General features: G+C 45.5%; 1 protein-coding gene across 2 annotated transcripts in view; it reads left to right on the top strand.

Moving 5' to 3' along the window:
- The first annotated feature begins 6,278 nt into the window (after positions 1-6,278).
- LOC137341881 (uncharacterized) overlaps positions 6,279-23,254 on the top strand; it is a 76,994-nt gene continuing 60,018 nt past the window's right edge. Inside the window, exons 1-5 of one of the 2 annotated variants that reach the window (XM_068005385.1) lie at positions 6,279-6,691; positions 6,984-7,134; positions 12,496-12,831; positions 17,839-17,926; positions 20,628-20,713. In XM_068005385.1, coding sequence (XP_067861486.1) covers positions 17,871-17,926; positions 20,628-20,713 — 142 coding nt within the window. In that variant the 5' untranslated portion in view covers positions 6,279-6,691; positions 6,984-7,134; positions 12,496-12,831; positions 17,839-17,870. Of the gene's footprint in view, positions 6,692-6,983; positions 7,135-12,495; positions 12,832-17,692; positions 17,927-20,627; positions 20,714-23,254 lie in introns of those variants that run through there. The other variant, XM_068005386.1, reaches the window with a different exon arrangement.

Genomic DNA, 23,254 nt, shown 5'->3' with positions numbered 1-23,254 from the left:
GGTGAATCTTTATTGTTAATAAGAAGGGTTTATGAAACAGCTCCATGTAAATAAGCTAGAAAAAAGATTCATCCCAGTCTACTGACCAATTTCAATCCAACCTAGTCAGCTATGTATCAAGATAGAAGTGGCTTCCATATTTCTTATGTACTCACGGTGCCAACCCTTGCTCTTTTCCGTTTAGTTCCGATTCAGGGATTCGCAGAGGTGAGCACGCAGTGTACAGCGCACGGACTTAAATACTTGCAAGAGGAGAATCCTTCCAGAGGTTGGTGGCGTTTGCTGTTCCCTACTTCTAACAATGCAGGTGGTGAAGTGAGTTAAATGTTCACCTCTGGACCCAAACCCAGCCCCAGACTGATGAGACAATCATAGAATTGCTGATGTGGGAGATGCGGGGGCATCCAGGGGTGCTCTTCTGAGGTTGGGGCTGAGGCACATCATTGGGGGCAAAGCAGAGGTAGCTGTGCACTGTGTCTAACCGTGCTATTATCTGACCTGCAAGCACACAAGCAGTTTTAGCTTCTAACCTTTTCTGTTTGTCTCTTCATCTTGAATTCATTGTCCCTAAAACGAATGCAAATTACTCAAATCAGTTTGACATCTTCTGGACCCTGTAATTGGTTGAGAAGAGTCCAGAACCTGTTGATAATCCTAGCGTACCGTTGGCGGCTGTTGTTAAAATTGAGAACTTCACCCACAGAGCCGATCCAATGGAATTAAAGCACTCAAAAAAAAAGGTATGTTTAATATAATTATTCACTTCCTGCTCTTTGATGAATTGTTCATTTTTAAGCAGATAGTAAAAGTCTTCACTTTTTGTTGCACCTGCTACGACTTTAATGTTCTTTTCTACCAGTGTTCAGGAAGGGGCTTCATTGGCTGCAGTTAGCTTCCCGTTGAATTTAGTCATTCTGCCCATCCTGGCATATAGATAAGACTGAGACTGATAAAGAATTAATAGTTTACATTTCAATAACTCCTTTCATGTCCTCAGGAAGGAGTTGAGGTGCAGATCAGCCATGATCTAATCAAATGGCGGAGCAGGCCCGAGGGGCTGAATGGCCTACTCCTGTTCTTAACGTTCCTATGTTTCTCAGGATGTCCCGAAGCGCGTCACAAGAAATGAATTACTTTTGAAGTCCACTCGCTGTTGTTTTGTAGACAAACGCAGCAGCCAACTTGCGCCCAGCACAGTCCCACAAACAGCAGTGAGGTAAATGACCAGTTAAATTCATCTGTTTTTGGCCGCGTCGCTTAAGGGATAGATATTGGCCAGAGCACCGGGGGAAACTCCCCTGCTGCTCTTCGAATAGTGCCATGGCTTCTATTACATCCATCTGAGGGGGCAGACGGGGGCCTTGGTCCAGTAATCTCATCTGAAAGAAGGCACGCCACCAAATGCAGCGCTCGCTCAGGTACTGAGCTGATGTTCACACTGCAGCACAAGGATATTTCTGAAGCCACTTTGAAATTCCTGCTGTTTTATTTCGCAATTTGGGAGCCCATCTGTGAGCCAGCTCCCTTATCCAAACGGCAGAATCGTAGATCCACAGAAAACTGAATCTACAATGTTGCCGCTGAGATGACCGATATCGTGAACGACAGGAGCTGACTAACGGATGCCGATCTCCCAGAATCTGATCTAACGAAGAATCAGTACCGAAAGGCACGTTCACGTTTCCACTCTAACACCAGGTTCCGGGATCCTGTTTCAGGAGAGTGACCACCGAGAGTTGTCTTTAGGCTGTGATTTGGGGGCTGATCTCTGTGGGCACACTGTGTAATACAGAGAACCCAGTGTGCAAACATAGGACCAACTCCCTGTGTTTGCTTCATTGAAACTGGCAACTTTAAACTCGTCAACACCCACTTTTTCATGGAACCACTTGAACCTCTGCTTGTTTACTGAGGTATCCAGTTGACTCAGAGAGAACCTCACTGTGCCTGCATTTGGCTGCACTCCTATTGAGTATGAAAATGCCTTAGTGGTAATATCCTCTGTGCTTCCTCCTACTGGTGTGATGACCCTATACCTGCTAACATGTCATTTCACTTCACACATCACACCAGCACTTGGGGAGGTTTATTTTTTCAACAGTTGTTTCTGCAGCTGCAGTTGTCAGACCAGCAAACCCAGCCTTGGATCACAATGACCCCTCACCCCTGTACAGATGCTATGATGTGTCCAACTTGCATGCCCTTGTCAGGGCAATGTTTCTCAATCATTTGGCTATCGATGAAAGACCCACAGTGCTTTGCTGTCTGGTGCTCTGGCTCTTGTCGGAAAGCGGGATCAGAGTGTAACTGAGCTCATAAATTGTTCATGCTGTGCAAACAAGGGTAAAAACACATTTCATTTAAATGAGACACAATAAAGACGTCTTTCAGGAAGTTGACCCAGACAGTTCCTGTTGGCTCAATGACTCTTTTGGTCTACTTTCATTTCAGATTTTTTTTTTCCCCTTTGGATATACTTGTGATTTTTTTTTACAAATATATAAGGATGTGAGAATTGGCCTCGATTCAGAATCCCAGGTCATTTCTTTCATTGAGAATATTCCCAACTGCACTGACCTCAGAGCCAGCCCCAACCCCTAGAATTGCTACAGTACAAATAAGAATATGGATCAGATCCGAGGATTTGGATTCAGAATCCTTGTAAGCTGTGTGATTGCCTTTCAGGACAAGAAATCCGTAGTCCAGTCTAATTAAAAGGACCAAATTCATATTAGCTTGTATGTTTGACGTGGATTATTATCTTCCTATTAATTGTAGACAGCCTACGTGCCATCAGATATAAACACATCAATAAAACTTAGACCTTTCAGGAAGTATTACTTCAAAAAACAGTACACGGCATATTTGATGACTAGCCTATCAAGTTCAAGTGCCCATTCTAGATGTATAAGCCGAGGTGATGCATGTCTTAACTTACCACGGGGAGCATTGCATCCAAGCCCAGGTTGGAGTTTATGTAGCGTGGTTTTTGTACGGTGGTTTATATAGGAGGCTGGTGGGGAGAGCATTGGAGAAGTCGAGCTGTGAAGTGGCAGAGGTGTGGACCTGGGTTTCAGTAACTCTGCGAGTGTCATTGTGTGGAACGCAGCTTTGAAAGGACTATGTAACATCGGCTTTACAACTTTAAAAAGAAAAGAATATCGAAATCATTAACTTTGCCCACATTTTTTTTTAAAAAAAAGAAAACAGGAACTAGCCCTGAGTGTGGTATTGCGGAGTTTTATTATCCCACGTACTCTCCTCATCTGTGGGTGACTGATGAGTTCATCGGTCCATCAGCGGCCTCTTCCTGCATCGATGTTTAAAAATGTGTCAGGGATATACCTGGTCACATCAATCAAGTGACCTGGTTCATCAGCAAACGTCTTTGGAGCTGAAAAAAGACCAAAAACGATTGGTGAGATCAGCGAGGTGTAAGAAAAGGCTTTTAGTATTGGCGAGATGGCCAGTATTTGCGATTCACGTTCGAGTCCAGTGATTTCCGGAAGTTTTTTTTTAATGCTTGCAATTAACGTTGGAAATTTAAACATGAGGAAAACGAAGCTTCAATTTTCCAATGAATCTCAAACATTAAAAAGACTTGCACAAATTTTGGGGCTTGAGTCAATTGTGAACGTTGGCAATGTTGTTAGTGCTTTAGAGGAATAAGACGTAGAAAAGAAGAAAGAAAGTAAAATCAAAAGTTAAAGAAATAAAAAGGACAGAGAAAGAAATGTCAGAAAGAAGAGAAAAACCTTGCATGTTTCCAAAGCCCGCTCCATACTCACCCTGCCCCCTGCTGGTTTGCACTTGGTAAAGGATAGTAATCTCACGTGTGTGGAGATACTTGGTCAAGGGAGAACGGAAAATAGTGATTGCAAATAAAATAGGCTTAAACTTAAAAATCCAAGGCAGCAAATTCAGTGGGATCGTTTCAATGGTGCTGGATTTGAAACAGTTTAAACAGCAGAGCCGAGTGAAGGTGATCTCACTGATTAAACTCATCAAATCCAGCACCTTTAAAAAGACTTCACTTTACATAGCGCCTTGTCGCATTTCTCAGCGCTTCACATACAGTGAATTTCAAGTATGATGTCAGTCACTACACAGCTGTAATCCTGAAAGGGTTCCCAGTCAATCATTGAAATCGCTGGGGAATCGAGGGTCCCCAATTTTTGGTTATAAACGTAAAGTAGAGCAATAGCCAAACCATGGGGTTAACGACCATTACACCATGCACTTTGACACCTTGAGCAAGGGTTTATTCTGCTCAAATTACCTGGCAGATAATCAGGACGAAACATAAGGGAGTGAAATAATGGGAGTTTCACTGTAACAGACTGTCTGACTAATAATGTCTTCAATGTGCTGAGGAACATGGTTGCCACTGGTAACAGTGTAGTCTATTCCAAACTGCTACCAAAAGTCACCGCCTCCTCACAACAGGGAAAAATAGAGCAAACTAAACCACTTAAAACATTCCATCATCCTGGCACATATTGCGTGTCAGTCCTTGCTGACAGGACCTACTGGTCAGTCTTGTACATGCCTGGGAAACTGTCCTATATTAATTTGCCAACACTTAACTAGTCAGAACTCAAATGCCAGATTAGCTCCTGGTTAGAATAATTAACCGGTTGATTGTTGTCATCTTGAGTTAAATGGATGATCAAGTGGCAGCTGACAACGTCATAAGCACCATGGTAACAATTTCCCCACCCCAAGTATTCTGGGATGTAACTACAAAATACTCTGTACCGCACCCGGCAACAAAGAAAAGACTAATGGAGATAAATGAGCTTCCATACTGTACAGCACAAATCAGAACTGCCTCACTGAGACCATGGTGAGGGTAAGTCACAGTTTTCTGCAGCCCAGTAGTAGCAAGACCAAAACCATCCTATTCAGCCCTCACCAGAAAGATTGCACTCCCGCCACTGATCGCATGCCTCTTGCTGGATACCTGCTCAAACTCATCCCAACTGCGTGCAACTTCTACGATTTGACTCTGTGTTGAGTTTCAGACCGCACAGCCAGGCCATCATTAACACTGTCTCCTCCCACCTCTGAAAAATCACCCATTTCCATTTCTTTTTTTTTATTCGTTCACGGGATGTGGGCGTCGCTGGCAAGGCCGGCATTTATTGCCCATCCCTAATTGCCCCATCTGATCTCTTTCCCACTAATGCTGAAACCTTTATCCACATCCTTGTAATCTCCAGATTTTTCCTCTTTGCTAGTTTCACATGCTCCACCCTACACAAACTCCACTGCCCAAACCAATCCTGCGCAGGGTCCCATGCATATTGATGCTTACCGGCCCCCATTGGCTCCTTGTCCCCTGCCCATTGACTTCAAAATCCTTGTTCAAGCCTTCAAATTTCTCCACAACTTCATCCCTCCCTACATCTGCAGTCTCTTTCGGCCCTTTGTCACTGCTGGCACCCTCCATTCTTCCAACTCCGCTCTTAGGTGTGTTTCTTCCTCTGTTCTATCATAGATAGTAGAGTCTTTAGCTACCTAACCCCTGCACTTTGAAAGTCCCTCCCTAATCCCATCCATCTTACTACATCTCTCCCCACCTTCAAAATGTTCTAAAGCAAGCCTATCTCTTCATGCCTTCAGTACCTCTCCTAGTCCTTCTCGTACTGATGCTTGGACCTGACCCCAACTGTGAAGCACCCTGGGGTATTTTAGTACATTAAAAGCAAGTTGCATAAAAGTGTACACATTTACTCATGATCAAGACTAGTGTTATCTGGGTCCTCGCCGGCCCCGCCCCATCATGGAATAAATGGCAAATAGCTTTGTATAATCTTGGATAGATACATGGTTTTCAAATTAACGTTGTATTAATGAATTTCACAGTCAGCTGACAAGTCCAAATGATGAGGTTCTGTCTCCCTCATCCAGATGTTTGAAATGTTCAGCAATCATGTTGTCAGACTAACAACCTCTTCCTCCACAAAAAGCATTTTATCATGTTAGGTAAGTGTATTTAGGGATATGGAACCAAGGCAGGTAAATGGAGTTAAGATACAGATCAACCATGATCTAATTGAATGACAGGACAGGCTCGAGGGACTGAATGGCCGATTCCTGGTCCTGTGTTCCAGGTGGAGCAGCCTTAATAGGTTTCCTCCCAGCTGTAAAGTCTAGTGACCGCTATCTGTTCTTTCCACCAGATCCTTCCAAATTTGCTTTCCTGCTCAATAAGCAGAACAGCCATTCACTCTGATACTGCTCTGTTGTAAACCGTTGCTTTTTATTGCAGGTTTCCACGTCGAATTGCTTATGTCACTCAAACATTGCCACTGTTCACACGGAGACCCTGCTGTTAATAAGGGAGTGGGGAGAGTGGCAGCAGCCACAGGTGAAGAGTGGCGGAGATTAAAGGATACTTCCAGTTCCGCTGTTGGAAAAAACGCATTGCATTTATATAGAGCCGAAAATTGCTTTAAAAAGAACAGTGAGCTCCACAGCGCTCACCGTTATTAGTGGCCAAATGAAAGAGCAAGTTCCAGCGTTCGCACTTGCGCAGTCAAACGCGGAAATCCGGAACTTGCTCTTCCTGGCTCCCTGGCAATCTGACAGGTTCGCCTTAAAGGGATATCGCCGGCTGCAATCAACGGACCAGCACCAACTTGCTCTTCTGCCCAGCTGAAAACTAACGAATATCACCACAAAACAGGTACGCTTACATAAACCAGGTCTAAGCTAAGTTTTAACAACGGGGTTAGTCTTAATGACTGCCAAACGACTAAAAATTAACTTTTAAAAATGTGGAGTCTCATTACTCCTGATTGTAGTAGTTTCTAATCATTAAAATTTTTTTTTTAATTTACATTTTTAAAAAATCTTTTCCTTCAGTCTCTTTTATTTAATTCGATTATTTCTTACCCTCTCTTTTTTTCGCTGTCTATAACTGTTTTGACAAATGATTTTAATGTTGTAACTTTCACTTCCTGGTTTTTGCGTTGCAGGTTTTGCCTCTTCGCGGCTTTTCAAGGATGCTGCAATCTGATTGGCCGAGATCGATCCTCTCGCTTCTCCCATGGGTCCTAGCTTCGCTGGAGCTCACGCTGGGCTCTTCTCCGCTTCCCACGAGAGGAAGTGCCCGCAGTAAAGCCCGCGGTAAGTTAGTGGGTTAGTATAAGTCTTACGGAATGGCGAGTGCCGTTCGTTCACTGCTTGGAGCAATTTTCGGGCCATAATGTTAACTATCACGGAGAGAGATCACCACAGCTGAAATATTTATAGAAGTGTAGTTGCTATTGTAGAGAGAATTAATAATACATCTCCTCCTATATTCCTCTGAAAGAAAGCTGTCATTGTGCAAAGAGAAGGCTGCCAGTCATCCGCCCACATTATTCTGTAAAACAAAAGCCTTGGTCAGAGAAGACGGACCTTCTGAAGGAATGAAAACCGCTGAGTACAAAACATGTCATTTGTTCATTTTTGGGGAGCTGAATTTTGTGCTCATCAAGGTGGCTGCTGCGGTGTAGTGGTTCTGGTGTTGAACTAGCAACCCGGAGGTCTTGAGTTCAAATCCCACCAGGGGCAAGTTGTGAGAAGCAATTCAAGAAAACCTGGTCATTTGTGTGGGCTAGAACCAGGGGGATAAAAACTGGATGTAAAAGATGCCGAATTTTAATAAAAGCTCAGTGTCCTGCTACTGGGCAGTAAATGCAGCATTGCCCAAATCCTGAGAACAAATTTAAAAAATGAAATTTCACTGAGTTGCTGCTTCTCAGTGCCACCATAGGAACGTAGGAGCGCAGGAACAAGAGTAGGCCATTCAGCCCCTCGAGCCTGTTCTGCCATTCAATTAGATCATGACTGATCTGTATCTTAACTCTACCCGCCTTGGTTCCATTCACTGCCCAGGGCTGGAGCGCTTCAGCTATGAGGAGAGACTGGGAAGATTGGGTTTGTTTTCCTTGGAGCAGAGGAGGCTGAGGGGGGACATGATTGAGGTGTACAAAATTATGAGGGGCATAGATAGGATGGATACTAAGGAGCTTTTTCCCTTCGTTGAGGGTTCTATAACAAGGGGTCATGGATTCAAGGTAAAAGGCGGGAGGTTTAGAGGGGATTTGAGAAATAACTTTTTCACCCAGAGGGTGGTTGGAGTCTGGAACTCACTGCCTGAGAGGGTTGTGGAGGTAGGAACCCTCACAACATTCAAGAAGCATTTGGATGAGCACTTGAAATGCCATAGCATACAAGGCTACGGACCAAATGCTGGAATATGGGAGTAGATTAGACTGGGCTTGATGGCCGGCGCGGACACGATGGGCCGAAGGGCCTCTATCCGTGCTGTATAACTCTATGACTCTATGACTCTCTACGTCCCTGATGGATACATTATCTGCGAGGGTATTGTATCTGGACGATCTTCACTGCCACTGCCGCAGAATAAGAAACAAGAGTCTTGGTGGTTATGGGTTGCTGCCAATGTTCAGTCATGACCTCTGATGAACCCCCCCCCCCTTTCAGTGCCACTTGTTTGGATTATCAATCAGAGACCGGCGGTTGCTATGACACACAGTAAATCCCACTTAAGCTGGAGTTGGCGCATCTCTGCTGACTGCTATCTATACTGTTGGCATTCAAAAGAAATGCGCAAGTCCGCTGGCAGGTTTTGTAACACTGATGTATTGTGTTATCGTTATCCAGCCCATTTCAGCTTCCAGAAACAAACCATATCAGAGAACAGCCTTGGCCACTGCCCTTCCTCTTCTCTGCGTCACGATTCATTAAACTGAGCCGAACAGGCGTTTTGTGCGCTAGGATTAAAGAGCTTCGCTTGCCATTATCATGGAGATTACTCTTTGTGGGAGTTGCAACTGTTCTAGTGAACTCGGGACTGCAGTGATAGTGAGCCTTCCTGGAAATGGCTGCTCATAATTAAACCCACAGAGCAGAAAGTATTTTGGTGCGGGAGGTTGATAGTGGGCCTTTTCAGCACTCTATCCCCAGTGACTAGACCATGACATTTTCACTAATGAGGACACAGAGACCAAGCCCACTTCTACTGGCGGTGGAATGAGGAACATAGGCCCTGAGTTTCTACTCAATTGCACTGACTTTTTCAGCGCAGTCGAGGCAGTTCGAGCCGAAAGTAAGTTGTGAAGAGAGTCCGCAAAGGGATATAGATAGGTTAAGTGAGTGGGCAAAAATTTGGCAGATGGAGTATAATGTGGGAAAATGTGAACTTGTCCACTTTGGCAGGAGGAATAGAAAAACAGTATATTATTTAAATGGAGAGAGATTGTAGAACTCTGAGGTACAGAGGGATCTGGGTGTCCTAGTACATGAATCACAAAAAGTTAGTATGCAGGTACAGCAAGTGATTAGGAAGGCAAATGGAATGTTGTCATTTATTGCAAGGGGAATGGAATATAAAAGTAGAGATGTTTTGCTACAGTTGTACAGGGCATTGGTGAGACCACACCTGGAATACCGTGTGCAGCTTTGGTCTCCTTATTTAAGAAAGGACATAATTGCTTTAGAGGCGGTTCAGAGAAGGTTCACTCGACTGATTCCTGGGATGAGGGGTTATCTTATGAGGAAAGGTTGGACAAGTTGGGGCTGTATACACTGGAGTTTAGAAGAATGAGAGGTGATCTTATTGAAACATATAAGATCCTGAGGGGACTAGAAGGGGTAGATGCTGAGAGGATGTTTCCCCTTGTGGGAGAGACGAGAACTAGGGGCCACAGTTTAAAAATAAGGGGTCTCCCATTTAAGACGGAGATGAGGAGAAATTTTTTCTCTCAGAGGGTCGTGAGTCTGTGGAACTCCCTTCCCCAGAGAGCGGTGGAGGCAGGGTCACTGAATATTTTTAAGGCTGAGATAGATAGATTCCTGATTAACAAGGGAGTCAAAGGTTGTAGTAGGTAGACGGCAAAGTAGGGTTGAGGTCGCAATCAGATCAGCCATGATCTTATCAAACGGCAGAGCAGGCTCGAGGGGCCGAATGGTCTACTCCTGCTCTTAATTCGTATGTTCGTATGGATCAGCGCAAAACATAGAGGAATTTCGATTTACATCGGACACAATTTACGCCCCAGCGTAATTCGAGTTTCTGCGATCTTTTACCGCTGGCTAAAAAAAATCATGCTGAAGTCAGCCCCGCCCACAAAACTGGCCACACCCCCCCACCCCACTCGAAACAACGAGGATGGCGAATTTCTGCCAATCGCACCTGCCTGTGGCCGTTCGAGGCGGCTTTTAAAATTAAGCTAGCTTTCTGAGGCGCAAAGGCACTGGTAGGCACAGTTTTAACAGTTTTAAACACTTAAAAAATAGTAGTTTACTAAGAAACTGACTAGTCTACACCAATGATAACAGTAAGTACTTCAGTATTGTTTTTTTGAGTCATTTTCAGTGATTTTAATTCAGGTTATTCAGAGACAGAGAACTGAACACCTTTGTTAAAAATGTTTATTTTTAGTGATAAACCCATTTTCAGCTACACCAGGTTGCCTATCTTAAATTCATCAATTAATATTTTTTATTGAAAAAAATAAATGATTCCGCTCTGTTAAGCTGCCGAATTGCACTGCTTCAGGACAGATTTTACTTTTGTGGTTATGTTAATGGGTTTTAATGGAAACTCAGTGATTCTCGACCTAATTTCCGCCAGTGCAATTTTTGGGTGCAATTTTTTTTATTCATTCATGGGATGTGGGCGTCGCTGGCGAGGCCAGCATTTATTGCTCATCCCTAATTGCCCTTGAGAAAATGGTGGTGAACTCTGTTCTTGAACCGCTGCAGTCCGTGTGGTGAAGGTTCTCCCACATTGCTGATAGGAAGGGAGTTCCAGGATTTTGACCCAGTGACGATGAAGGAACGGCGATATATTTCCAAGTTGGGATGGTGTGTGACTTGGAGGGGATCTTGGAAGTGATGGTGTTCCCATCCACCTGCTGCCCTTGTCCTTCTAGGTGGTGCAGGTCGCGGGTTTGGGAGATGCTATCAGTGAAGCCTTGGTGAGTTGCTGCAGTGCATCCTGTGGATAGTACACACTGCAGCCATGGTGTGCCGGTGATGGAGGGAGTGGATATGTACTAAAATACAACGGTAGACTTTGCTTTCCGGCCTGGCCGTTTTCCTGGTATTATGAACATTGATCACACTGAGCATCGGTGAGCAGGTTATTGGTGAGTAAGTGCCACTTGATAGCACTGTCGACGACACCTTCCATCACTTTGCTGATGATTGAGAGTAGATTAATGGGGCGATAATTGGCCGGATTGGATTTGTCCTTTTTGTGGACAGGACATACCTGGGCAATTTTCCACATTGTCGGGTAGATGCCAGCGTTGTAGCTGTACTGGAACAGTTTGGTTAGAGGCGCGGCAAGTTCTGGAGCACAAGTTTTCAGCTTTACTGCCGGGATATTGTCGGGGCCCATAGCCTTTGCTGTATCCAGTGCACTCAGCCGTTTCTTGATATCACATGGAGTGAATTGAATTGGCTGAAGACTGGCTTCTGTGATGGTGGGAATCTCAAGAGGAGGCCGAGATGGATCATCCACTCGGCACTTCTGGCTGAAGATGGTTGCAAATGCTTCAGCCTTGTCCTTTGGGCTGAAAAGTGCCATCATTGAGGATGCGGATGTTCACGGAGCTTCCTCCTCCTGTTAGTTGTTTAATTGTCCACCACCATTCACGACTGGATGTGGCAGGACTGCAGAGCTTTGATCTGATCCGTTGGTTGTGGAATCGCTTAGCTCTGTCTGTAGCATGTTGCTTCCGCTGTTTAGCATGCATGTAGTCCTGTGTTGTAGCTTCACCAGGTTGGCACCTCATTTTTAGGTACACCTGGTGCTGCTCCTGGCATGCTCTTCTACACTCCTCATTGAACCAGGATTAATCCCCTGGCTTGTTGGTAATGGTAGAGTGAGGAATATGCCGGGCCGTGAGGTTACAGATTGTGGTGGAATACAATTCTGCTGCTGCTGATGGCCCACAGCGCCTCATGGATGTCCAATTTGCGCCCAAATGTCAATTGCGCCCAAAGCGGAAACTCCAGGCGTAATTTTTTATTTAAAAAATGGAACAGATTATTTTAAAGAGTATATCTGACCACCAGTATAGCATGTAAAAAGCAGTCAGTCAGTTCAATTGCCTGTAACCACCGGGTGTGTGAGACCTGTGATGCTAACACCCTAAGGCCATTTTAAAAACAGACTAAGATTCCAGACATTGTGTCTGGAATCTTAGTCTGTTATTTACTCATTAGGATTTTTGTAATATCGTATTTTAATCTTGGAGAAATATTAGCAGTATCTGTATTTGTCACATGCCCCTCTGTATAAAAAAATACATGTAACCCGACTTATCAGGAATTGTGCCAGTTGAGAACTTTTTTTTTGTGTAACTGGATTTCAGTGTATCAACTGCTGAAGATCGTATTCGGTATATGGTTGTGTGCTTGTTCTTTCTCTGTAACAAATTTATCATTGATCCGGTTTCATTCTTACAGATTCTGTCAGAACTGCTACAGTATTTCCGGTTGTCGTGGTGTTTTTTCATCGCTCCACCATTGGCGGCCATGCCTTCAGCCATCCAGGTCCTAAGCTCTGGAATTCCCTCCCTAAACCTCTCTGCCTTTCTCTCTCTCTCTCTCTCTCCTCCTTTAAGACGCTCCTTAAAACCTACCTCTTCGATCAAGCTTCTGGTCACCTGTCCCAATATCTCTTTATATGGCTCGGTGTCAAATTCTGTCTGATAACACTCCTGCGAAGAGCCTTGATCAACTGAGACAAGAGGAGAAGGACACGGAGCAGGAATTACCACTCTATATTCGAGAATTGCAAAGGTAGGCAGCACCTTCTCCTGTTGTTTCCCTCAATTTGTTCTCCTTTCACACTCTTTCCTTTCAAATAATGAAGGAGAAAGATGTGTTGATGAGGTCTTTTTGAATTTGATAGAAACCTAGAAAATAGGAGCAGGTGTAGGCCATTCGGCCCTTCGAGCCTGCTCCGCCATTCAATATGATCATGGCCGATCCTCTATCTCAGTACCATATTCCCGCTCTGTCCCCATACCCCTTAATGCCTTTTGTATCTAGAAATCTATCTAGCTCCTTCTTAAATATATTCAGTGACTTGGCCTCCACAGCCTCCTGTGGTAGAGAATTCCACAGGTTCACCACCCTCTGAGTGAAGAAATTTCTCCTCATCTCAGTTCTAAATATCCTACCCCATATCCTGAGACTGTGACCCCTCGTTCTGGACACCCCATCCAGGAAAAAACATCCTCCCTGCATCCAGCCTGTCTAGCCCTGTCAGAATTTTATATGTTTCAATGAGATCCCCTCTCATTCTTCTAAACTCGAGTGAATACAGGCCGAGTCGACCCAATCTCTCCTCATACGACAGTCCTGCCATCCCAGGAATCAGTCTGATGTATCGTTGTATTGGTTTCTCTCTTCCTGTCAAGGTACACATGGAGTTAATAGCCAGGATTACATGTAGAAAATGTCCCAGCTTGTTTTGATACAGCCCCCTGCATCAGGTATCCGAGGAAGAGGCCAAGCCATTCAATTCAAATACAAACACCTTGTGGGTTTTTGTTTTTATATGTGTTTGAATGGCAGCTCTTTCTGAGTTTGAGAGGGATATATTTAAATTTCCTTTTCCCCAGTAAATTTTTTGTAAAGTATTTCTTAGTAGATCAGTTTTAAATAGTGGAAATGTGAAGCTGGATGAATCTTATGGAATTTTATTTTATAATGTTTTGAGGTTCTAGGGTGTATTTATGCAGAATCTGCCCTCAGCAAATTAAATGGATTAAGTGGAGTCCATGATAGGGTAGATTATACTTGATGTTGTAGTATATTATATATACTCGGATATATACTCGAAAAGGAAAGATCTGCAGGGACTGTGGGGAAAGAGCAGATGATTGGCTCTTTCAAAAAGCCGGCACAGGCATGATGGGCCGAATGGAGTCCTTCTGTGCTTTATCATTCCATGATTTTATGGTTTGCTCTTGATGGCCCATAATTTCTTTACACATTGCATCTTTTAAGAGAAAATTGGATAAATATTTGAAGCAGAGGAATATCTAGGGGCTATGGAGAGAGCGAGCAGGATAGTGAGAGTATTTTTTGGATTGCTCTAGCAAAGAGCCTCCTTCGATGCTGTTAGCTTTTACATTTCTCCATGATCTTTTCTGAATCCAGACTTCCTTATTTTCTTAAACCAAGAAGGAGACCTCAGTGGCTCTCATGCTACCTGCTGACAAAAAGATCCACATTTTTAAGCAGAAATAAAAATAGTCTATTTATTTATTTGTTTATGATTAACTTAATATTTACATTTACTTGCCTGAGTCAGGAGGTCATGGGTTCAAGCCTCTCTGCAGGATTTGAGAACATAATCTAGATTGACACTTCATTGCAGTGCTGAGGGGGTGGGGGGCGGCTGCATTGCGAGAAGTGCTGTCTTTTCAGATGAGACGTCAAACCGAGGTCTCATCTACTCTCTCAGGTGGACGTAAAATATGCCATGGCACTATTTGAAGAAGAGCAGGAGAGTTCTCCTGGTGACCTGGCCAACATTGATCCCTCAACTAGCATCACTAAAAACAAATTAACTGGTCATTTGTCTCATTGCTGTTTGTGGGGCCTTGCTGTGTGCAAATTGACTGCTGCGTTTGCCTACATAGCTACAGTGACTACATTTTAAAGACTACATTTTAAAGACTACATATTTTATGCCGGCATACATTTTAAAGAACAGTTCATTGGCTGTGAAGCACTTTGGGACATCCTGACGTAAAAGGCAAAAGCAAGTTCTTTCTTTCTTTCAAGTAAATCTTGGCTGTGAGACTCAGAAAGGGACATTAATTTACTATTCTTCACCCTTCGCCCCCCCTCCCCCCCACCCCACTCACACACACCAATGTTCATTGGTGAGAATATTTTGTGTTGTGAATATATCCAGTATTTGGGTGGAAAGAAATCTCTTCCATGCTCCTTGGGCTGTTCAAAGACAAAGATTAATAATTCATAGTTCTTTAAAGCTGAGGAAGAAAATTGAACCACAAGGGGTGCAGTTATTGACTGTTCAGTTCAGCCAATGTGAAGCTGTTATCAATGAGGCTAATCATTTACTGAGATGCATCTCCAGGGCATTTGGACTGTAAAGTAAGTCATTCCAACCTTTCACAAATTATTGGTGAGGGGCCCGTTTGCAAGTAGGTTAAGGGAGGGAATTCCGGAGCTTGGAGCTTGGATGGCTGAAGGCACGGTCGCCAGGATAAATTCACTCGTCCTGATCTCCCAGCGGGGGAGCTACAATTGAAAGGAGCGTGGGTTCGGTGAATTGACCCGAGCTTCACTGTTTACAGGAGGGCAGACTGATGACATGGCTGCATATGTTTGCACAGTAGTTTAGCAGATTTCAGCAGAGGGACAGACGTGGGAGAGGGGAAGGAAAGGGGCTGCTCAGGGAGATGTGGGTGCACAGTATCTATTATACTTCTTCCATCGCAGTCAGGATTTAATCCAGTAGGTGGCAGTCGATTCCACAAGCTGGTAACTGGGCTGGAAGAAAGCTTGTAGTTCCAGTCCTCAGCCGTTGAAACAATTCTTGGATTGAAGTGAAGTTGAACGACATTCATTTTTTTTATAGGAGAGCCTCACACCCAGTTCCCCCCCAAACCTTAGTTTCATCCGTTGAGCAATGAAACTCAATACACGCACAAATGACCACCACAAATTATTTTGTGATAATATAGATTATAGGCAATTTTACAACACCAAGTTATAGTCCAGCAATTTTATTTTAAATTCACAAGCTTTCGGAGATTTTCTCCTTCCTCAGGCAAATGTTGAGGAAGGAGAAAATCTCCGAAAGCTTGTGAATTTAAAATAAAATTGCTGGACTATAACTTGGTGTTGTAAAATTGTTTACAATTGTCAACCCCAGTCCATCACCGGCATCTCCACATCATAGATTATAGGAACATAGGAACAGGAGTAGGCCATTCAGCCCCTCGTGCCTGCTCCACCGTTTGATAAGATCATGGCTGATCTGTGATCTAACTCTGTACGGGCCCTCCTTCTATATCTGCCCATCTCCAATCCAATTTTCTGTATATTCACTACATGTTTCATTCATTCTACAACAGCTATATTAATCCCTTTTTCATTCTCCTCCCTAGCTCATTTTCTGATTTTTTCCATAGTGTTTATGTTTTTCCCCAACTACCTTGAGCCAAACTCCCACCCTGTTCAACCCTGGCTAGTTGCATTCCGCAGATGGCAAACACAGAGATTCTTCGACCATGAGAGTTAATCAATATCATTGGTCAGCTTTGTATGTCTTCATAACTTTCAGGCCCTTTCTTAACTAGACACAACCAGCTCTTTAAAATAAAGAAAGGCGCGGATAAAGTTGAAGAAAAGAAGCTGTTTTAACTCGGACAATGAGCACACGCCTGGAGGGCACGAGTACAAAGTTCACAAACCTCGAGCAGTGTTAGAGGTTAGAAAAAAAAAACGAGTGTGGGAAATGGAAAAGGGGCCTGTGCTGGGACTCTCGGAGTGACGCCTCGCATTCGGCCCCAAGGAGCAGCCTCAAAAATTGCAATGCAAAAATTGGCCGTTTTTCTTTAACCCCCTTCCTCCCGCTGCGGCAAGGCCCCCACCTCCGTCGCCCGTCAAATCAGACCTCTAGCCCCAGACTGATGTGATTCCTGCTGGAGGCCGCCTTCAAAGTGCCAATTACCCGAGGCAGGAAATACAGCTGAATTGGGGCAGGGGCAGGGGGGGCAGCATCTTTGGGGTGGGCAGAAGTCCCGCCCTACTATAGATAACCCCTCAATTGGAAAGCCTAGGCCACAGCCTTTGGCCTCTCCTTGGTGATATATAAAAAAAAAACCACTACTTAGCACAGAGTCCCTTTAAAGCATGCTACATTTCATAGAATCGTAGAAAGGTTACAGCACGGGAGGAGGCCATTCCACCCATCGAGTCCGTGCCGGCTCTCTGCAAGAGCAGTCCAGCTAGTCCCACTCCCACGCCCTTTCCCCGTAGCCCTGCAAATTAATAGAAATTTCATGAAACCCTATTTGGAAAACCATTTTTTTTTTGCAGGAATAATCAGTGGAGTGCGTAAGAAGTGGCAGGATTTACGTCATTGGGGCGAGTTTTCCCTTTTATCACTGGGCAGAAAACGGGCAGAGGTTGGGGGAGGGGGGGGGTTAAAATCGGAGCTAAAGGCCGGAGCTAAAGTTTAGGACAGGGCCCGTTAACAGTATTGGTCAGGTAGGAGAGCACCTTTATAGCACTGGTCAAATCAAAGAGGGAGGGGAAAACTACAGGTGAAGGACAAGTCTGCAGATATACCGAAGAAAGATCGTGGGTTGAATAGCTCGTACAAAACGCTGGACGGTGCACAAAGGTCGTCTCAGTCTGACTGAAAAAGATGCTCATATGAAAAGGGCTTTGGGCAAAGGGCAGGATGTGTGGGTCTAATTGGATAGATCTTTCAAGGAGCCGGCACAGATACAATGGGCCGAATGGCCTCCATCAGTGCTGTATGATTCTATCATTCTATGATTCTATGAAAAAGCACGGGGAGGTGAAATCTCCTCCTAGCAATGGAATGTTGGTATATTTCAGAATGCACACTGAGTTCCATCATTATGTATCATTGTTCCAGAACGCTCTGTTATGGTGACAGAGGCTGTTCATTGGACCATCGAGTACTCTCCGCAACACACCTGACAAAGCGCTGTGTGTCAGTAAAATACCTGGAGGCAATAATCAACGAGAGGAAGTACCCATTCCAGTTGCTACTGTGTACTTTTACAGATAGCTGGTGGGCGAAAGAATTGGCAGACAGAATGTTGGGACCGAACGTCTATTTCAGAGACCTGTGGAACTACTGCATTAATTCAAAGTAAGTTTGAGAATTTTGACCGTGCTAAGAAGTTGTGTGGCTGCAAGAACTTTTCCATAAGTTTTATTTTGAAGATTTTTTATGGAATGGATGTACTCAAAAGTAACATTAAACGTTTTTAAAGTAGGGCGTCCTTGATGGCTTACCTGTTTAAGTCAGATGTAAGGAATCTTACAACACCAGGTTATAGTCCAACAAATTTATTTTAAAATCACAAGCTTTCGGAGATTATCCCCTTCGTCAGATGAATGAGTGAAAAGGTTCTCAAATCGCATATCTTATACTATGCTGGGACAGCATCACACCAATCAAAAGGTGTCGTTGTTATTCAAACAGGCCAGTCACGGAGAACAGCACGTCCCAGTACACTGGATATACATTGTGTCAATTACACAGACAGGCAGAAAGAAACCCAAAATGGCAGAGAGAGAGAGAGAGAGAGAGAGAATATTAAAAAACATAATTTTTTTCCCCCTTTTTGCTGGTGGGGTAACGTGTAGCGTGACATGAACCCAAGATCCCGGTTGAGGCCGTCCTCATGGGTGCGGAACTTGGCTATCAACTTCTGCTCGACGATTTTGCGTTGTCGTGTGTCTCGAAGGCCGCCTTGGAGAACGCTTACCCGAAGATCGGTGGCTGAATGTCCTTGACTGCTAAAGTGTTCCCCGACTGGGAGGGAACCCTCCTGTCTGGCGATTGTTGCGCGGTGTCCGTTCATCCGTTGTCGCAGTGTCTGCATGGTCTCACCAATGTACCATGCTCCGGGGCATCCTTTCCTGCAACGTATGAGGTAGACAACGTTGGCCGAGTCACAGGAGTATGAACCATGTACCTGGTGGGTGGTGTCCTCTCGTGTGATGGTGGTATCCGTGTCGATGATCTGGCATGTCTTGCAGAGGTTGCCGTGGCAGGGTTGCGTGGTGTCGTGGACGCTGTTCTCCTGAAAACTGGGTAACTTGTTGCGAACGATGGTCTGTTTGAGGTTGGGTGGCTGTTTAAAGGCGAGTAGTGGAGGTGTGGGGATGGCCTTAGCGAGGTGTTCGTCGTCATCGATGACATGTTGAAGGCTGCGGAGAACATGGACTATGCGAAGAATCGCATAGACCTCCTCAGAAGACAAACACGGGACGCAACCAACAGAGTACCCTTCGTCGTCCAGTACTTCCCTGGAGCGGAGAAACTACACCATGTTCTCCGCAGCCTTCAACATGTCATCGATGACGACGAACACCTCGCTAAGGCCATCCCCATGCCTCCACTACTCGCCTTTAAACAGCCACCCAACCTCAAACAGACCATCGTTCGCAGCAAGTTACCCAGTTTTCAGGAGAACAGCGTCCACGACACCACACAACCCTGCCACGGCAACCTCTGCAAGACATGCCAGATCATCGACACGGATACCACCATCACACGAGAGGACACCACCCACCAGGTACATGGTTCATACTCCTGTGACTCGGCCAACGTTGTCTACCTCATACGTTGCAGGAAAGAATGCCCCGGAGCATGGTACATTGGCGAGACCATGCAGACACTGCGACAACGGATGAACGGACACCGCGCAACAATCGCCAGACAGGAGGGTTCCCTCCCAGTCGGGGAACACTTTAGCAGTCAAGGACATTCAGCCACCGATCTTCGGGTAAGTGTTCTCCAAGGCGGCCTTCGAGACACACGACAACGCAAAATCATCGAGCAGAAGTTGATAGCCAAGTTCCGCACCCATGAGGACGGCCTCAACCGGGATCTTGGGTTCATGTCACGCTACACGTTACCCCACCAGCAAAAAGGGGGGAAAAAATTATGTTTTTTAATATTCTCTCTCTCTCTCTCTCTCTGCCATTTTGGGTTTCTTTCTGCCTGTCTGTGTAATTGACACAATGTATATCCAGTGTACTGGGACGTGCTGTTCTCCGTGACTGGCCTGTTTGAATAACAACGACACCTTTTGATTGGTGTGATGCTGTCCCAGCATAGTATAAGATATGCGATTTGAGAACCTTTTCACTCATTCATCTGACGAAGGGGATAATCTCCGAAAGCTTGTGATTTTAAAATAAATTTGTTGGACTATAACCTGGTGTTGTAAGATTCCTTACATTTGTCCACCCCAGTCCATCACCGGCATCTCCACATCATGTTTAAGTCAGGGCATAGCTGAACCATACAGGTCAGCAAGGTCCCACGCTCATCTTTGATGTACAGAGAGTGATCAACAGATGGAACCGCTTACCAGGAGGGTGGTTAACAACAGGACACTGGACTTGTTTATGAAGCAGCTAGATGCTGTAACAGGAGGATGGCAGAGTCTGTATTTTGGGAGAAGGAGATCAAATTGCCCAAAGGGCTTTCTTCATCTGAACCTACCTTGAACTTTGCACTCCTTGCAGAGGCAACTCTTCCATTAAAACCCAGTGAAAGCCATTAATGTTCACGGTCTCCAAAACCAGTACAATGGATTATTTAAATTGTTGCGTTTGTAGTCGGCTTAACTGTGCCGTGATTGGCAGTAATGCCCGTATTAGAAACATAGGAAAAGGAGGAGGCCATTCAGCCCCTCGAGCCTGTTAAACAGGCAAGAGTGATATCTTCTTTCAGTTATACGTGAAATTCCTTGGCAGCAGTTGTAATTTAAGAAGAAAACCTCTTGCATCGTTCAGAAATGGCTTTCAATGAATTAAAATGTGTTTTTCTGCAGAGGTCAGGGGTCAGCGATAATCTCCAAGGATGACGTAAGCAACCCAGCTGCTAAATGTGCCAGATTTGTCCTGAAGAAGTGTGATGGTAAGGAGTTGATGACCATCTATTGCCGTAGCTGTGATAGGAAGAAGCAAAAACATTTAAGGAATAAAGGATAAAGATGCCCTGATGGCTCAGTGGCTGAATGCATCATGTGGTGTGGCACTAAGTCCTAAGGACCAAGGAGCTACCATACTGATTCCTACCATCACTCTACTGATGATTGGGAGGAGGCTGACAGGGGCAGTACGTGGCCGGGTTACTTATCCTGTTTCCCTGTCATTGTCATGGATGCACTGGAGCAGCTTGGCTAGGGGAGCAGCGAGCTCCAAAGCATGGGTGGGTCCTTTTCAACCGCAGCTGGGATATTGTCATCGAGCCGCTTCCCAATGTCATGTGGAATGAACTGAATTGGCTGCACACAGGTACCTGTGATGATGGGGACCCTTGGGAGCAGCATCATGCACTCAACACCGCTGGCTGAAGACGCTTGCACGCACTTTAACCGTAGTCTTCATGGAACCTCCTACTCTTGTCAGTTGCCAGGTTGTCTACGGTTTTTCTCAACAAGGATGGGGCAGGGCCATAGAGGTTTTCTCTGATTCGTTGGTTGTGGGACAGCTTGGCTTTGCTAAGAGACTGCTGCCTTTTGGCGTTTAGCGTGCAGGCAGCCCTGTATGGTAGCTTCACCAAGTTCATAACCCATTCAAAGGTACGGCTGCTGCTGCTCCCATGGTGCCTCGCTTCCACACTGTGCATTGCACCAAGCTTAGTTCCCTGGTATAATGGTGATCCAAGAGTGAAGGCCATGAAGGAGAGTTCGCACTGTGTGTTGTGTGAACTGTAGGGAGTGTTCGCACTGTGTGTTGTGTGAACTGTACGGAGTGTTCGCACTGTGTGTTGTCTGAACTGTAGGGAGTATTAGCACTGTGGGTTGTTTGATCTGTAGGGAGTGTTCGCACTGTGCGTTGTCCTATCTGTAGGGAGTATTTGCACTGTGCGGTGTCTGAACTGTAGGGAGTATTAGCACTGTGCGTTGTCCGATCTGTAGGGAGTGTTTGCACTGTGCGTTGTCCGATCTGTAGGGAGTATTTACACTGTGCGTTGTCCGATCTGTAGGGAGTGTTGGCACTGTGGGTTGTCTGAACTGTAGGGAGTGTTCGCACTGTGTGTTGTCTTTCGCACTGTGTGTTGTCTGAACTGTAGGGAGTATTAGCACTGTGCATTGTCCGATCTGTAGGGAGTGTTCGCACTGTGGGTTGTCCGACCTGTAGGGAGTGTTTGCACTGTGCGTGGTCCGATCTGTAGGGAGTGTTTGCACTGTACGTTGTCCGATCTGTAGGGAGTATTAGCACTGTGCGTTGTCCGATCTGGAGGGAGTGTTTGCACTGTGCGTTGTCCGACCTGTAGGGAGTGTTTGCACTGTGCGTTGTCCGATCTGTAGGGAGTGTTCGCACTGTGCGTTGTCCGACCTGCAGGGAGTGTTTGCACTGTACGTTGTCCGACCTGTAGGGAGTATTAGCACTGTGCGTTGTCCGATCTGTAGGGAGTGTTTGCACTGTGCATTGTCCGATCTGTAGGGAGTGTTTGCACTGTGCATTGTCCGACCTGTAGGGAGTGTTTGCACTGTGCGTTGTCCGATCTGTTGGGAGTGTTTGCACTGTGCGTTGTCCGATCTGTAGGGAGTGTTCGCACTGTGCGTTGTCCGATCTGTAGGGAGTGTTCGCACTGTGCGTTGTCCGATCTGTAGGGAGTGTTCGCACTGTGCGTTGTCCGATCTGTAGGGAGTGTTGGCACTGTGTGTTGTCCGATCTGTGGGGAGTGTTTGCACTGTGTGTTGTCCGATCTGTAGGGAGTATTAGCACTGTGCGTTGTCCGATCTGTAGGGAGTGTTCGCACTGTGCGTTGTCCGATCTGTGGGGAGTATTAGCACTGTGCGCTGTCCGATCTGTAGGGAGTGTTCGCACTGTGCGTTGTCCGATCTGTGGGGAGTATTAGCACTGTGCGTTGTCCGATCTGTAGGGAGTGTTCGCACTGTGCGTTGTCCGATCTGTGGGGAGTATTAGCACTGTGCGTTGTCCGATCTGTAGGGAGTGTTCGTACTATGTGTTGTCCAATCTGTAGGGAGTGTTCGCACTGTGGGTTGTCTGAACTGTAGGGAGAGTTTGCACTGTGGGTTGTCTGAACTGTAGGGAGAGTTTGCACTGTGGGTTGTCTGAACTGTAGGGAGAGTTTGCACTGTGGGTTGTCTGAACTGTAGGGAGAGTTTGCACTGTGGGTTGTCTGAACTGTAGGGAGTGTTCGCACTGTGGGTTGCCCAATCTGTAGGGAGTGTTTGCACTGTGGGTTGTCTGAACTGTAGGGAGAGTTTGCACTGTGGGTTGTCTTTCGCACTGTGGGTTGTCCGATCTGCAGGGAGTGTTTGCACTGTGGGTTGTCTTTCGCACTGTGGGTTGTCCGATCTGTAGGGAGTGTTCGCACTGTGGGTTGTCCGATCTGAAGGGAGTGTTCGCACTGTGCGTTGTCCGATCTGTAGGGAGTGTTCGCACTGTGCGCTGTCCGATCTGTTGGGAGTATTAGCACTGT

Source organism: Heptranchias perlo, chromosome 24, assembly GCF_035084215.1.
Source record: "Heptranchias perlo isolate sHepPer1 chromosome 24, sHepPer1.hap1, whole genome shotgun sequence".
Classification (NCBI taxonomy): domain Eukaryota; kingdom Metazoa; phylum Chordata; class Chondrichthyes; order Hexanchiformes; family Hexanchidae; genus Heptranchias; species Heptranchias perlo.
The sequence above is the reverse complement of the archived record's forward strand: the minus strand, read 5'-3'. Positions and strand labels throughout refer to the sequence as shown.